Below are 13271 nucleotides of genomic sequence, written 5' to 3' on the forward strand. Positions count from 1 at the left end.
GGGGACGAGGAACAGAGGCGCTAAGGAGCCATTGCGAGGCCGCAACCGTAAATAGGTTAGCATGGATGTGAAGGGACAAAAACAAGTATCAGTGCGGGCGACGAGGACTGAGCAAGCGCCACCGCGTTTAGAATGTTTGAGAGATAAGCGATAATGACCAGGATAAAAAGCCAAATCAGAAAAAGTGACATCCCTATCAGGGTTAAAAGATTTAGAAGGGGTAGTAAATTCGCCGCATCTGAGAAAGGCATAAAAAGCCAGCAAAACACGGACTCCAGTAAGGAGTCAATGTAGGAGAAACCACCCCGCCCAGAAACCGAGACCATAGCGTGCAAAATACCGAGAGTGATAAGCCCGCCTCGGGGAGAGGGATGCGGGGACTTGGAAATGCCTTTCCGCAGCAATTTAACGGCCTGATTAGAAAAATGCTCCGGAAACGACGTGCGTAACAGCGGATGTGAAACTGAACGCCGGGTGAGCAAACCCCGATTATACTGTAACTTAAATTTGCGAGTGTCAGTACAATAACAAATGAAGCCACAAATGCTGCTTGTAGAAGCGGGTTTAAGAGGAACAGAAATACAAACACAAAAGAAACAGAAGGTATGCCAAGCAAAATCATAGGTTTTCAAAGTAGACGCGCGCCGGCAAGCCTTTTCTCATATAATCCCTAGAGGAATCTAGATAAGGACGTAGGGCGATAGGTTCAATACAGCGCCAGCTCCTGGAGAGAAGGCAGAGTGACAGGGAAGGGGCGGGCGGTAGGGCCCCGCGGGGGGGGCCTGAAAATGAAAACGAGACAGAGCATCAGCCACACCATTAGAATGACCGGGAACATGACGGGCAGTGATGAGAAAATTGTGCATGACGGCAGACCAGGTGATGCTTCTCACAAACGGCATCATTGCACTACATGAAGAGCGCCCCCTATTGATGATGTCGACGACCGCTCGATTGTCGCACAAAACGGAGATACCTTTGCGCTGCCATTGATGGCCCCAGGCGCGGCAAGCTACGGCGATGGGGTAAATCTCATGCAAGGCCGACGAATCAAGCCGGGATTGGACTCCATCGAATTAATCTTCTTAAAGGGGTAGGGAATAGGAACATAACCCCCGATGGAGTCCAGACACTGGTGGTGGCGGTGAAGAGACCAGAGACTGGACCGAAGAGGCAACGGAGCGGTCAGCCGGGAGAAACACAACTACCGGAGGAGGCAGGGGAGGAGGAGGGACGAGCGCTTTGCCTGAAACGACAGCTGACAGCACAAGGAGAGAACAGATTTAAAGCAGAGTTGTAAGGCTGTGATTGGCCCTTGAATCTCGTGGTCGAGTCTGATTGGTTTAACTGACACGTCACTTCTTGAACAGCTGATTTGATTTAAGAATGGAGTAGTGAATGGGGTAATGACGTCTTCCTGAAAGAATGAGCTTCATGTGTTGATGTGAGGTGCTTCATAAGATTTTAGTTGCTTGAGCCAGACGTGGATAAAGTCTTTTTTCCTGGCCATAGCGTGCATGTTACATAAACATTCTTGCCTTTAATTTCAATGAGGGAAAACTAGTGCCGATACTTCCAGTTCAAGAACGCTACATTTTAAATTTCCCTTACTTGTCGCCATTGTCGCTGTCTTGTGTTTAGTGGTAGTAAGAGCGTGCAGTGAGACAGCGTGAGCAGGGCATCCACCCACCCAGCCAATCACCATCGCATTTGCAACGCTGTCATCACCGCCCCCCCCACACTGTCTCCAGGCAGCTGACGTGTAGCCAAAGCCTGACACCTCGATCTCCATTCAACCAAATTGTAGTACCTCGCCACTTTTCATTCGAGTAACGATAACGGCGTTGCAACGATGGGAAAAGTAATTAATTTTATTACTCCGTTACTGAAAAAATAACACCGTTAGTAACACCTTTATACTTAAATGCCTTTACTCCCAACACTGGACACAACACATCTATTAATTCATTAAAAATAGTCACATTGACCAAAAGGGATCTAATCTTACCCTCTTTCTTCTCGCTGGACTCTGAGCTGAGCTCTTCACAGCTTCCGCCTGCGATGCAAGATCTGGTTGTTTCTACCTGAAGCTCCTGCTAACTGGCTCGTAATTACAGGCAGCTGGAAAACAATTAAATGAGAGTGGTATGAATAAAAAAACATAAATCACAGTAAAATGGAATGAGGAATGAGAAAACATGAAAAATTGTCAGCACCATGTAAATCTGGACTTGCAGACATATAGCTCCGAGCAAATAGGTCACAGCCTCATTATGAGACGAAGTTAGTCTGTGTATGGTTAAGATCGGTCTATTAATGTATCTATTTCCTTATACAGCAGATGAAAGCATATTCTTTAAATCTTACCCTTGCTCCGGTTCGTAGTGCCTACAATTTGTCTCCGAGTTGTGAAGACAGCATACTGCCTCCTATACGCTGTAGCCTACAAGAATACTTTGATTAGTTAGTGGCAGTAATTACACATGAATGAGCTCATATTTGTGAAAGAACAAAGGGGTTTTTACTAAGAATCAACTCAAAAAATTACACAATGTAGGTTTAACTTACAGACTTGTCACTTGTTTACTGTACAAGATATCTTAATGACAGCCATGCTGTACCCTCAACCTTTCAGCCATCCTGCCATCAGGAGCCAGGCAGGCTTTTAGACTCACTGAGACATTATCATACTGTCTTACTCACCACTCAGCTTAGTGGCAGTATTATAGGCTGCTATGTACAATTGTTGATGGGGAGTGCAAGGACTGGTGGGCTGGTCTGGGGCTCAAAAGTCCAAAATGTTTGCAGTAAATTCAAACCGCAAAACACATCCAATCGGCACACATGAATGGTGAAAGAATCAAAAGCATATTGTCCCAGCCCTAGAGTTCATATGTGAAAACAGCTTACCATTCATTGTTTCTTCATACTGCTATGATGTTGAATTTGATTATCTGCTTCAATAAGTTAAAGTTGAAACAAACAGAATAAAGAAATGCTCACAGATATAATTGCAATGATATATGTTTATTTGATTAAAATGACAAAAACAAGCGAGAATCAGAAACATTAATCACTTTATATTTGAAGTAAAAAAGATTCTTGTCTACAACAATTACTTATTGATATTTAGATGCAGATGAAATCAGAGAAAATCTATGAAGTGCTATGAAGACAAAACCTGCGTGACTATCTCAGAGCTGCTGTTTCTGTCTTACATGGTCAACAGCAGAGACCCACTGAAGGTGGTGTGGTGATTTATGTCGTCAATACGTAGGTTATTTGGTTTATGCAATATGTTAGTTGTGCAATATGTAGGCTATTTGGGTTGTGCAATATGTTAGTTGTGCAATACATACAGGGTTGTTCAATTAGAAACTGCCAATGAAAGGAGGATACATATATATATAGGTACCTGTCTAATGTATTTGAGAGTATTACTATATAGGTACCTGTCTAATGTATTTGAGAGTATTACTATATAGGTACCTGTGTAATGTATATGAGAGCAAGTTTTCTGTTGCATGAGATCATGTGTTGAGAGATGCTTATTTTCTGTATGTTGTGTTGTCCTTGTAAAGCTGCAGAACAGTGGAGTCCAAAACAAATTTCCCTTCGGAGACAATTAAGTATATCTTATCTTATCTTATCTATATGTAGAATGTGTGAAATGGAGAACCCTAAATAAGCTCCTAAAAGCTTTTCGAAGAGGGCAGAATGACTTTAATAACAATAACAAAACTATAAAAACAATTATCTGTCATTGAAGCTTGATAGTTAAAAGCATTTCATTGTTGCAGAAGCTGAAAAACAGCAGTGGTTGCAAAGATTTAAATTAAGAGGAGAAACTACAGGCAGAAACATTTTTCAGTTTATAGTTTTTGTATTCTTTATCTTCCCTAAAATGTCTTCTTATGGAGGCCCTTAAGGACAAAACACAACATTGGTGAAATGTTGTGTTATGTCCTTCAGTGCCACCGTTCATTCAAGGTTAGGATTAGATGGAGAGAAAACATTTATTTTATTAAAAGGTCCCATGGCATGAAAATTTCACTTTATGAGGTTTTTTAACATTAAAGGGCCCATGACATGTTGCTCTTTGGATGTTTTTATATAGACCTTAGTGGTCCCCTAATACTGTATCTGAAGTCTCTTTTATATAGACCTTAGTGGTCCCCTAATACTGTATCTGAAGTCTCTTTCCCGAAATTCAGCCTTGGTGCAGAATTACAGCCACTAGAGCCAGTCCCACAATGAGCTTTCCTTAGAATGTGCCATTTCTGTGTCTGTAGCTATTGAGGAGGAGAGAGGGGGGGGGCAAGGTGGAGGGTGGGGGTGTGACCTTGACCAACTGCCACTTTGCTCATTTGAAAGCCATGATGTCTCTCTCTCTCTCATGGGTGGCCAAATTCTCTGGGCAGGCAAAGCAGAGAAAGGGGAGGTAACCTTGCTCCTTATGACCTCATAAGGAGGAGATTCCAGATCGGCCCATCTGAGCTTTCATTTTCTCAAAGGCAGAGCATGATACCCAGGGCTCGGTTTACACCTCAAAGCTCAGATGGGCCGATTTGGAATCTCCTCCTTATGAAGTCATAAGGGGAAAGGTTACCTCCCTTTTCTCTGCTTTGCCCGTCCAAAGAATTTGGTTTATCGGTGTTTTAAAGTGCCCATATTATGAAAAAAACACTTTTTCTGGGATTTGGGGTGCTATTTTGTGTCTCTGGTGCTTCCACACACATACACACTTTGGAAAAAAAAAAAATATCCATGGTGTTCTGAGTGAGATACGGTTTCTGAATGTGTCCTGCCTTCAGTCTCCTGGTGAGCTGGTCAAAATCTGTACGGCTTTCTACGTCACTAGCCGAGACGAGCTGGCTAACCGCAACCGTTAGGATGCTAGCGTTAGCACTGCTAACACCTACGAGGTAGATGCTAACCCCTACCTCGTTCTCAATGGCAAAGCACTGCTACAACACACACAAGTTCACCATAAGCTCCAAAAGAACTACTTCCACGTGCGCCCTGGTTTAGAAGAAGTCTCCCAGCTAATCCTGCCTTGTAACTGACCCAAGTTGGAGAAACAGCCTTTCTTTTACTGTCTATGGAGCTAGCTGACATGATCTACATCTGAGCTACTGAGCATGTGCGAGTGCAATCAAAGATAGTACAGAAGAAGAAGAAGAAAAGAGGTCTCACTCTGTAGCTAAAACAGAAACCAGGTGAAAAGAGGATCTGCAGCAATGTGCAGTACAACAAAAATATGGTGTTTTATTTTTATTAAACCATGTAAACCTATTCTGGTACAAACTTAAAATACAATTATGAACCTGAAAATGAGTATAATATGGGCGCTTTAAGCCCCCAATGTCTCCTTCCGGGCAACACTGCCTGGAAGGAGACGTTGGGGGCTTAAAACACCATCGAGCAAGAATTTGGCCCACCCATGAGAAAGAGAGAGACATCATGACTTTCAAACGAGCAAAGTGGCAGTTGGTCAAGGCCACACCCCCACCCTCCACCTTGCCCCACCTCTTTCCTCCTCAATAGCATTTAAAGCTACAGACACAGAAATGGCACATACAAGGTCTATATAAAAGAGACTTCACATAAAGTATTAGGGGACCACTAAGGTCTATATAAAAGAGACTTCAGATACAGTATTAGGGGACCACTAAGGCCTATATAAAAGAGACTTCAGATACAGTATTAGGGGACCACTAAGGTCTATATAAAAGAGACTTCAGATACAGTATTAGGGGGCCACTAAGGTCTATGTAAAAGAGACTTCAGATACAGTATTAGGGGACCACTAAGGCCTATATAAAAGAGACTTCAGATACAGTATTAGGGGACCACTAAGGCCTATATAAAAGCATCCAAAAAGCAGTAAGGACCAAAGCAAATAGGACCTTTATATTTTGTCTATTTGTGTGTGTAGATTTCTTCTAAATTTACCAGACGTTAGAAGTGTTTGGCTAACATGATTTCATTTAGTAAAAATGAACTGTCTCGCTGTAAATCTCTCAGCAGAAGAAGCAGCCAGCAGCAAGAACAATGATCAGAGAAAAATACCTAGCTGTTGTTGATTCAGATTGTCCACTTCAGTCTTCTGCTGTGCTGCTTGTTCTGCAAAATCAGAAACAGTTTCTTTAGACATTGCTCTAGCAACATGACATCATGACTTTGCGTAAACATACACACCACTTTCTAAAGCCACATGGCGTGTTATCGCGAGGCTACGGTTGGGTTTAGGAAACGTGACATGCAGGACACGATCCCCGGTCTCCTGGGTGAAAGTCCTGTGTTGTTTGACCCATCCTCCCCCCCGACCAACCTCACTACACAGATTTTTGCCCTTTCATACTACTCGCTACGGTGTCAATTCACACGCAATCGCAAGGTACTGTAAGTCAATGGAGGCCAAACGGCGTTGATAAACACGCTAAAAAACTTGTATGCGTCTTGATAACACGCCAATAATGGCATACGAATTGACGTATCATACATATGCCCCTTCATGATATCAGTCTGGCTCTAGAGCTGCAAATATTGATGGATTAGTCATTATTAAATTGATCTCAAACTATTTTGATAATCGATGAATCGGTGTGAGTCATTTTTTTATGTAAAAACAGTGAAACTTGTGTGATGTCAGCTTGTTAAATATGAATATTTTCTAGTTTCTTCTGTCCTCTGTGACAGGAAACTGAATATCTTTATATATCTATATGAATCTATAAAATACTCAGACCAGCCCGTCTGGCACCAACAACCATGCCACGCTCAAAGCTGCTTAGATCATCTTTCTTTCCCATTCTGACATTCGGTTTGGAGTTCAGGAGATTGTCTAGACCTGGACTAAATGCATTGAAGCAGCTGCCATGTGATTGGTTGATAAGATTATTGCATTAACGTGAAATATAACAGGTGTTCCTAATAATCCTTTAGGTGAATGTATTTCTGCTATGACACGGTGTAAAACATCAAAAGTGGTTTCTAGAGATGGCTTCATTACTGTACCTTGAGTCTGCAGGAATTCTCTCTGCATCATCGTCATGTCAGCCTTCAGTTGAACCAACGAGGCGGTCATCTCTCTCAGCGCAGCGTAGATGTCTTGAGGAAAAGACTGCTGATAATCGGTACTTTCACTTGGGGAGGCGGCGCCAAGCAGCAGCCACAGCATAAAACTCACAGAGATCTTCATTCTCTCACTGGCAGCTTACTGTTGAACTGTGCCGTCTGTAAACCTGTGTGAGCTTTATGTAGAAACCTACAACAACAAAAAGGGTGTGTGTGTGTGAACACAAATCAATCGTACTTTGCATAATTAAGAGTGAAATGTCAGTATGAAGAACAAATATGGGAACCAGTTACACTTATTTCCCTGTACAGCAGAAAAGTATGCATATAAATACATTTTTAAAGGGTAACTTCTGTATTTTTCAAACTTTATTTCCCCATGTTTTTGTGTCTGTTAGAGCAGGGCCTGCTGTGTGTCTGTCTCTTGCGGGTGTTTTTCTCTGCTACATTGCAGCTCCATGGGCGGTGCAACACTGGGAGCACCTGGCCAGTCTCCCGGAGTCCTTAAAGTCCGAGACACACCGAGCCGATAATCAGCCGTTGGACAGTCTGGCGAGGTCGGTGACTCGAGTCTGTTCGGTGTGGTCCGTGCCGTCGTCCGAGGGGCCGTCGGCCTTCATTTGGGCCGATTTGACATGTATAATCGGCGGGGTGGGCACTGCCGGCAGTCAGACTCAAATGACCCATCTGATTGGTGGAGAGCTAACCCGGAAACGAGGAGCGGGATGAGCGTGACTAGAGTCTCTCAAAATCTGACGAAAATCTTTTAAACTGACCTTTGTTTGTTGTTTGTTGTTCCGGAGAAGCCAGGCCCACGTGACGCGTTTGTCCAATCAGCTGCCGGTTTTCATTTTTGGGCGACAATACAGATTAGCGCCGCCTGCTGTTATGGAGACGTATTACGTCTCATCTCTTCGGTGTGTTCTGAGGAACTTTTTTGACCAACTCGGGGAGACTGATCAGTCCGACTGGCTTTTCTGCCGACGGTCGGCCGTCTGGTCGGTGTGTCTGCAGCTTTATTGACAGCCAGCTGCTCCACCCTCAACCTTTAGCTTTAATTTGGGCCGATTTGACTTGTTGAATCGGCCAGTGGGCAGTCGGACTCAACGACGAATCCGATTGGTGGAGTTCTAGCCCTTGACTAGCAAATTAATTCCTCTAAAATCTGATGAAAATCTTTTAAACTGACCTTTGTTGATCTGAAATGAAGGCAGATTCAGCAACTGCACGGCCTATTTCTCTCTTAAAATGTTTTCAGAAACACGTTTCGGTGAACTATTTTAGTACAATATGAGATCGTATTCTGAACGAGCTACCATGATGGTCGTCATTTCCGGTTTTCACTTTTTTTAGGCAACAATACAGATTAGCGCCACCTGCTGTTATGGAGACGTATTACGTCTCGCCCAGAACGTACGCTCAAGTCGCTTCGATGTGTTCTTAGTAGAGGTGTGAATCTCACTGATCTCCCGATTCGATTACGATTATCAAAATCAGCAATTCAATTTGATTCGATTCGATATCTCGATGCATCACGATGCGTCAAATGCATCTTTACTATTAAAGCCATCTAGGATATTTAATTCATAGCTTTTCAAGCTTCAAAAACAAAACATTCTGCAGTGCTCTAATACTAAATAAACTGGATACATAAAACTATACAGCACTGAGCACATGGCACTTCCTGAATGTGCAAAACATACCAGAATATGTAAACAGAAATGTTGTTAGGCATACATTAAATTGTAAATAGAAATAAACGATTATGAGCCGGTCGATTATCGATGCAGCATCGTCCATGTCCACGATTCGATGCATCGATTATTTGATTAATTTCAACACCTCTAGTTCTGAGGCACTTTTTTGACCTCGGGGAGACTGATCAGTCCGACTGCCTTTTCTGCTGACGGTCGGCCGTCGAGTATGTGTGTCAGAGCCTTTAGACTCAGTGAGACATTATCATACTATCTTACTCACCACTCAGCTTAGTGGCAGTATTATGGGCTGGTATGTACATGTGTTGATGGGGAGTGCAAGGACTGGTGGGCTGGTCTGGGGCTCAAAAGTCCCAAGATTTTTGCAATAAATTAAAACCGCAAAACATGTCCAATCGGCACCCATGAATGGTGAAAGAATCAAACCGGGACAAAAGCATATTGTCCCAGCCCTAGAGTTCATATGTGAAAACAGCTTTACATTCGTTGTTTCTTCATACTGCTGTGATGTTGAATTTGATTATCTACTTTCAATAAGTTAAAGTTGAAACAAACAGAATAAAGAAACGCTCACAGATATAATTGCAATGATATGTGTTTATTTGATTAAAATGACAGAAACAAGAGAGAATCATAAACATTAATCACTTTTAATCACTCATCAATTAATTAATTCTCATTATTTGGATGCAGATGAAATCAGAGAATATCTATGAAGTGCTATGAAGACTTGTTTAAGACAACAAAAACCTGCATGACTATCACAGAGCTGCTGTTTCTGTCTCACATGGGGAACAGCAGAAACCCACTGAAGGTGTTGTGGTGATTTTCGTTGTCAAACGCCAATGTGTTAGTCGCCAGATGCACAGACACAGTGTCTCCCACCTTCAGCAGCAGCGTAACGGCTTTAGAGGAACTCATAAAACCGGCCGTCTGATACTCGTATGCAATGAAAACTTGGTCTGAGTTCCTGACCAACCAGGCAGCTGAAGCGTGGCTGCCGTCTGCATATGCACCGACTGTCCACTCAAAGTTGTACGCTCCTCTCACCGGGGCAGTGAACACACCTGTTGGACGTACATTATTGTCATTTTACAAATAGAAAAAAACAAAATTCAACAGCAACTTCAACATACAAGTGAAATGTATTGGAGATGCACAATATATCAACATTAATCTCTGAAACTGGTCCAGTATTAAACCAGAACCGAGCTGTAATGTAACCCTACAGGACTAATGTTCAGCAGCAGTTAGAGTCCACTAAAAGTTCTGTTCTTGCTGCTGACAGACTCAGATTATTATTCTAAGAGTCTGACAACATTGTAGAAAGGATCCCTACAGAGATAGAGCTTTTAGTTAAAGAGTAAGATCCTTTTAGTTTAACATGGAACAGCCCCGAAATCACCATCACCAAACTCCACCAGACTCCATGTAAATAATCAGGACTTTTAGTGTGTATAGAGCCAGCATATCTCCACCAGACTCCATGTAAATAATCAGGACTTTTAGCGTGTATAGAGCCAGCATATCTCCACCAGACTCCATGTAAATAATCAGGACTTTTAGCGTGTATAGAGCCAGCATATCTCCACCAGAGTCCATGTAAATAATCAGGACTTTTAGTGTGTATAGAGCCAGCATATTTCCACCAGACTCCATGTAAATAATCAGGACTTTTAGCGTGTATGGAGCCAGCATATCTCCACCAGACTCCATGTAAATAATCAGGACTTTTAGTGTGTATAGAGCCAGCATATCTCCACCAGACTCCATGTAAATAGTCAGGACTTTTAGCGGGTATAGAGCCAGCATATCTCCACCAGACTCCATGTAAATAATCAGGACTTTTAGCGTGTATAGACCCAGCATATTTCCACTAGCCTGGATGCCAGCCGAACTTAACCCTGCCTACAACATTCGAGGTCGGGAAGTTCGGTCTGGACTTGCTTCGTTGAGGAGCAATTATTGACCGAACAGGATCTGTTCGGACCAATCAAATTGTCGGACAGATGATCAACAGTAACAGAATCAACCACGTCACCAAAGAACACTTGGGTTGAATTTGTTTACAACAGGTGGCTGCCGCTGGAGAATTGAGATGTGTAGCTAGATTCCACCATCGCGTCTGTTACAGAAGATATCGACAGCGCATTCATTTTAAAATCCTCAGCGGAGGAGCCTCAACAACCGCCCAAAAGCACGGTAGCGTTATATGGTGGAGCGAGATAGAGAGCCCTATTTTAACGATCAGAAACGCAAGTATCAAACGTGAAACGCAAGTAGCTTTGTGGGCGGATCTCGGCCGCTGTTGCTATGATACCGGCGGGATAAATGACTCCTGTGCCCGACGCAAATCTAAAATGGGTTGGTCTGAAGTAGCTAGGTGTGGTTTGGGCGTAACGTGAAAATAACCAATCAGAGCGTCATCTCACATTCCCTTTAAGAGCAGGCGCGCTTGTTCTATGGCGGATTGCTATTATGATGGCGGATTTGCCTGGCACACGCCAGCGGGAGCTGTCCGAGATGCGGCAAAGTAATTAATGCCCATCTTGGCCGGGTGGCGATGGTGCTGCGGCCTCTTGGGCGCATCTCCTCAAGTCTGGAGAGGATTGCTGCAGCCATGGAGCGTGGGCCTCCAAACGCACCAACTGCTCCTGTTGTGCCCCTTCCTCCTCCCCCCAATCCATTTCCGTCTACCCGCTTCACCAGGAGCGCATCGCGTATTGCCACTCCCAGACCAGATCCTGCCGGAGTGTCCAATCCCACCGTAGTTCAACATCACGTCTCCTTCTAATATTTCCTCATTTATGTCATCAACACATCCATGATTCATGGAAATGTTGTGTAAAACACAACAAGCCACAAAGAATGCTGCGACTTTTTGAGGACTGTACTGTAAAGTGCCTCCTGATCTATCCAAACACATGAAGCGCATTTTCAGTAATATTTTTCCTTGTATTTATGTATGGTTTGCAAAAATGGGAACTGCTCGTGTAGATGAGAGAAGCAAAGTGTATACACGCTACATTATGGCCAAGCATGCGCCCCTAAAATAGCATCTGAATAACGCACTACTGACTTTAGACTAGCACCACTGACTTTAGACTAGCGCCACTGACTTTAGACTAGCACCACTGACTTTAGACTAGCGCCACTGACTTTAGACTAGCACCACTGACTTTAGACTAGCGCCACTGACTTTAGACTAGCACCACTGACTTTAGACTAGCACCACTGATTTTAGACTAGCGCCACTGACTTTAGACTAGCGCCACTTAGACTAGCGCCACTGACTTTAGACTAGCGCCACTGACTTTAGACTAGCGCCACTGACTTTAGACCAGGTTTTTCCTGGTCAGTGGCGGAATGGTTTTCTGAAACTGCAAAATAGCACCAGGGAATGTTTGAGCCGGAACACGCCTCCTCTTTTCGCTGAACCGCCCCCGGGAGCGCAAATACATTCCCTAATTTACCGACGTGCGTCTGTGGAGGGAAAAGTCGGGTGCCAAATAGGAATGATACATGCGTCGGTGCACAAAGGCAATTGCGCTGAGTGCAAGATAGGGCCCAGAGAGTGAGTGAAGAGAGAGAGCCCAGCGTTAGAACAAAGCACAGTAGCGTTATATGGTGGAGCGAGATAGAGAGAGACTGAAGGCCCGAGTGCCGACAGCGGCGAAGGCCCTATTGAAACTGAAGGAATTATTATTCTTTCTTTCTTTCTTTCTTTCTTTCTTTCTTTCTTCTTTCTTTCTTTCTTTCTTTCTTTCTATTCTTTTTCCAGTCAAATGAATTGGCTTTTTGAGGGGCTTAACATATTCAAAAACTCACCAAATTTGGTAATTTGGCAATTTGGTCGAACTTTAACGAACTCGTCCTAGAGATTTCATCCGATCAACTTCAAACTCGGTCTGTGCCATCATAAGACGTTAAAGATGAAAATTTGTTAAAAGAAAAACTTTTCGTCATAGGGCGTGGCCGTGGCGGGGTGGCCATTTTGTGCGTTTCGCCGCCAAAACAGGAAGTGGGTGTAACTCGAGTGTACGTTGTCCAACTGGCTCGAAACTTTTCAGGATTCATAAGAGTCCAACCCTGAGGACAAATAAAGGCTGATATTTACTTAAAGTCATAGCGCCCCCTAGTGGCAACACGAAGTAGGCCTAAAAGTCAAGGTGCTATACTTTAACAAACTCCTCCTAGAGATTTCATTCGATGGACTTCAAACTTTGACTTTGGGCCCGTCCATCGGTGCTCGCAGCTTTCATTTTATTTAGTTTCTGTCCACTTTGAATGAAGTGTGTTTTACGATGCTAAAAGTCCTGATTATTTACATGGAGTCTGGTGGAGATATGCTGGCTCTTTACATGCTAAAAGTCCTGATTATTTACATGGAGTCTGGAGGAGATATGCTGGCTCTATACACGCTAAAAGTGGTTTGAATCCTATTTAAAGAATAGGGACTACTTTGTGTCTATAGGT

At 43.4% G+C, this 13271-nt stretch overlaps 1 protein-coding gene and 1 long non-coding RNA gene across 4 annotated transcripts in view; both read right to left on the reverse strand.

Moving 5' to 3' along the window:
- Positions 1–1425: 1425 nt before the first annotated feature.
- Positions 1426–7204, reverse strand: LOC120543774. Of its 2 annotated transcripts, none has more exons than XR_005636397.1 (5): positions 7021–7204; positions 6073–6126; positions 2911–2954; positions 2368–2443; positions 1426–2121 (listed from the first exon to the last, which is right to left on the reverse strand). It is a non-coding gene; the product is annotated as an uncharacterized LOC120543774 (long non-coding RNA). The 2 variants fall into 2 exon arrangements; XR_005636395.1 differs by having other exon boundaries at positions 2911–2957.
- A 2170-nt stretch (positions 7205–9374) lies between these two features.
- LOC120543772 (complement C1q tumor necrosis factor-related protein 3-like) overlaps positions 9375–13271 on the reverse strand; it is a 57552-nt gene continuing 53655 nt past the window's right edge. The window contains exon 3 of one of the 2 annotated variants that reach the window (XM_039777007.1): positions 9375–9862. In XM_039777007.1, the coding sequence (XP_039632941.1) occupies positions 9579–9862 (284 nt within the window). In that variant the 3' untranslated portion in view covers positions 9375–9578. The remainder of the gene's footprint in view (positions 9863–13271) is intronic. The other variant, XR_005636393.1, reaches the window with a different exon arrangement.

Source organism: Perca fluviatilis, chromosome 16, assembly GCF_010015445.1.
Source record: "Perca fluviatilis chromosome 16, GENO_Pfluv_1.0, whole genome shotgun sequence".
NCBI classification, from domain to species: domain Eukaryota; kingdom Metazoa; phylum Chordata; class Actinopteri; order Perciformes; family Percidae; genus Perca; species Perca fluviatilis.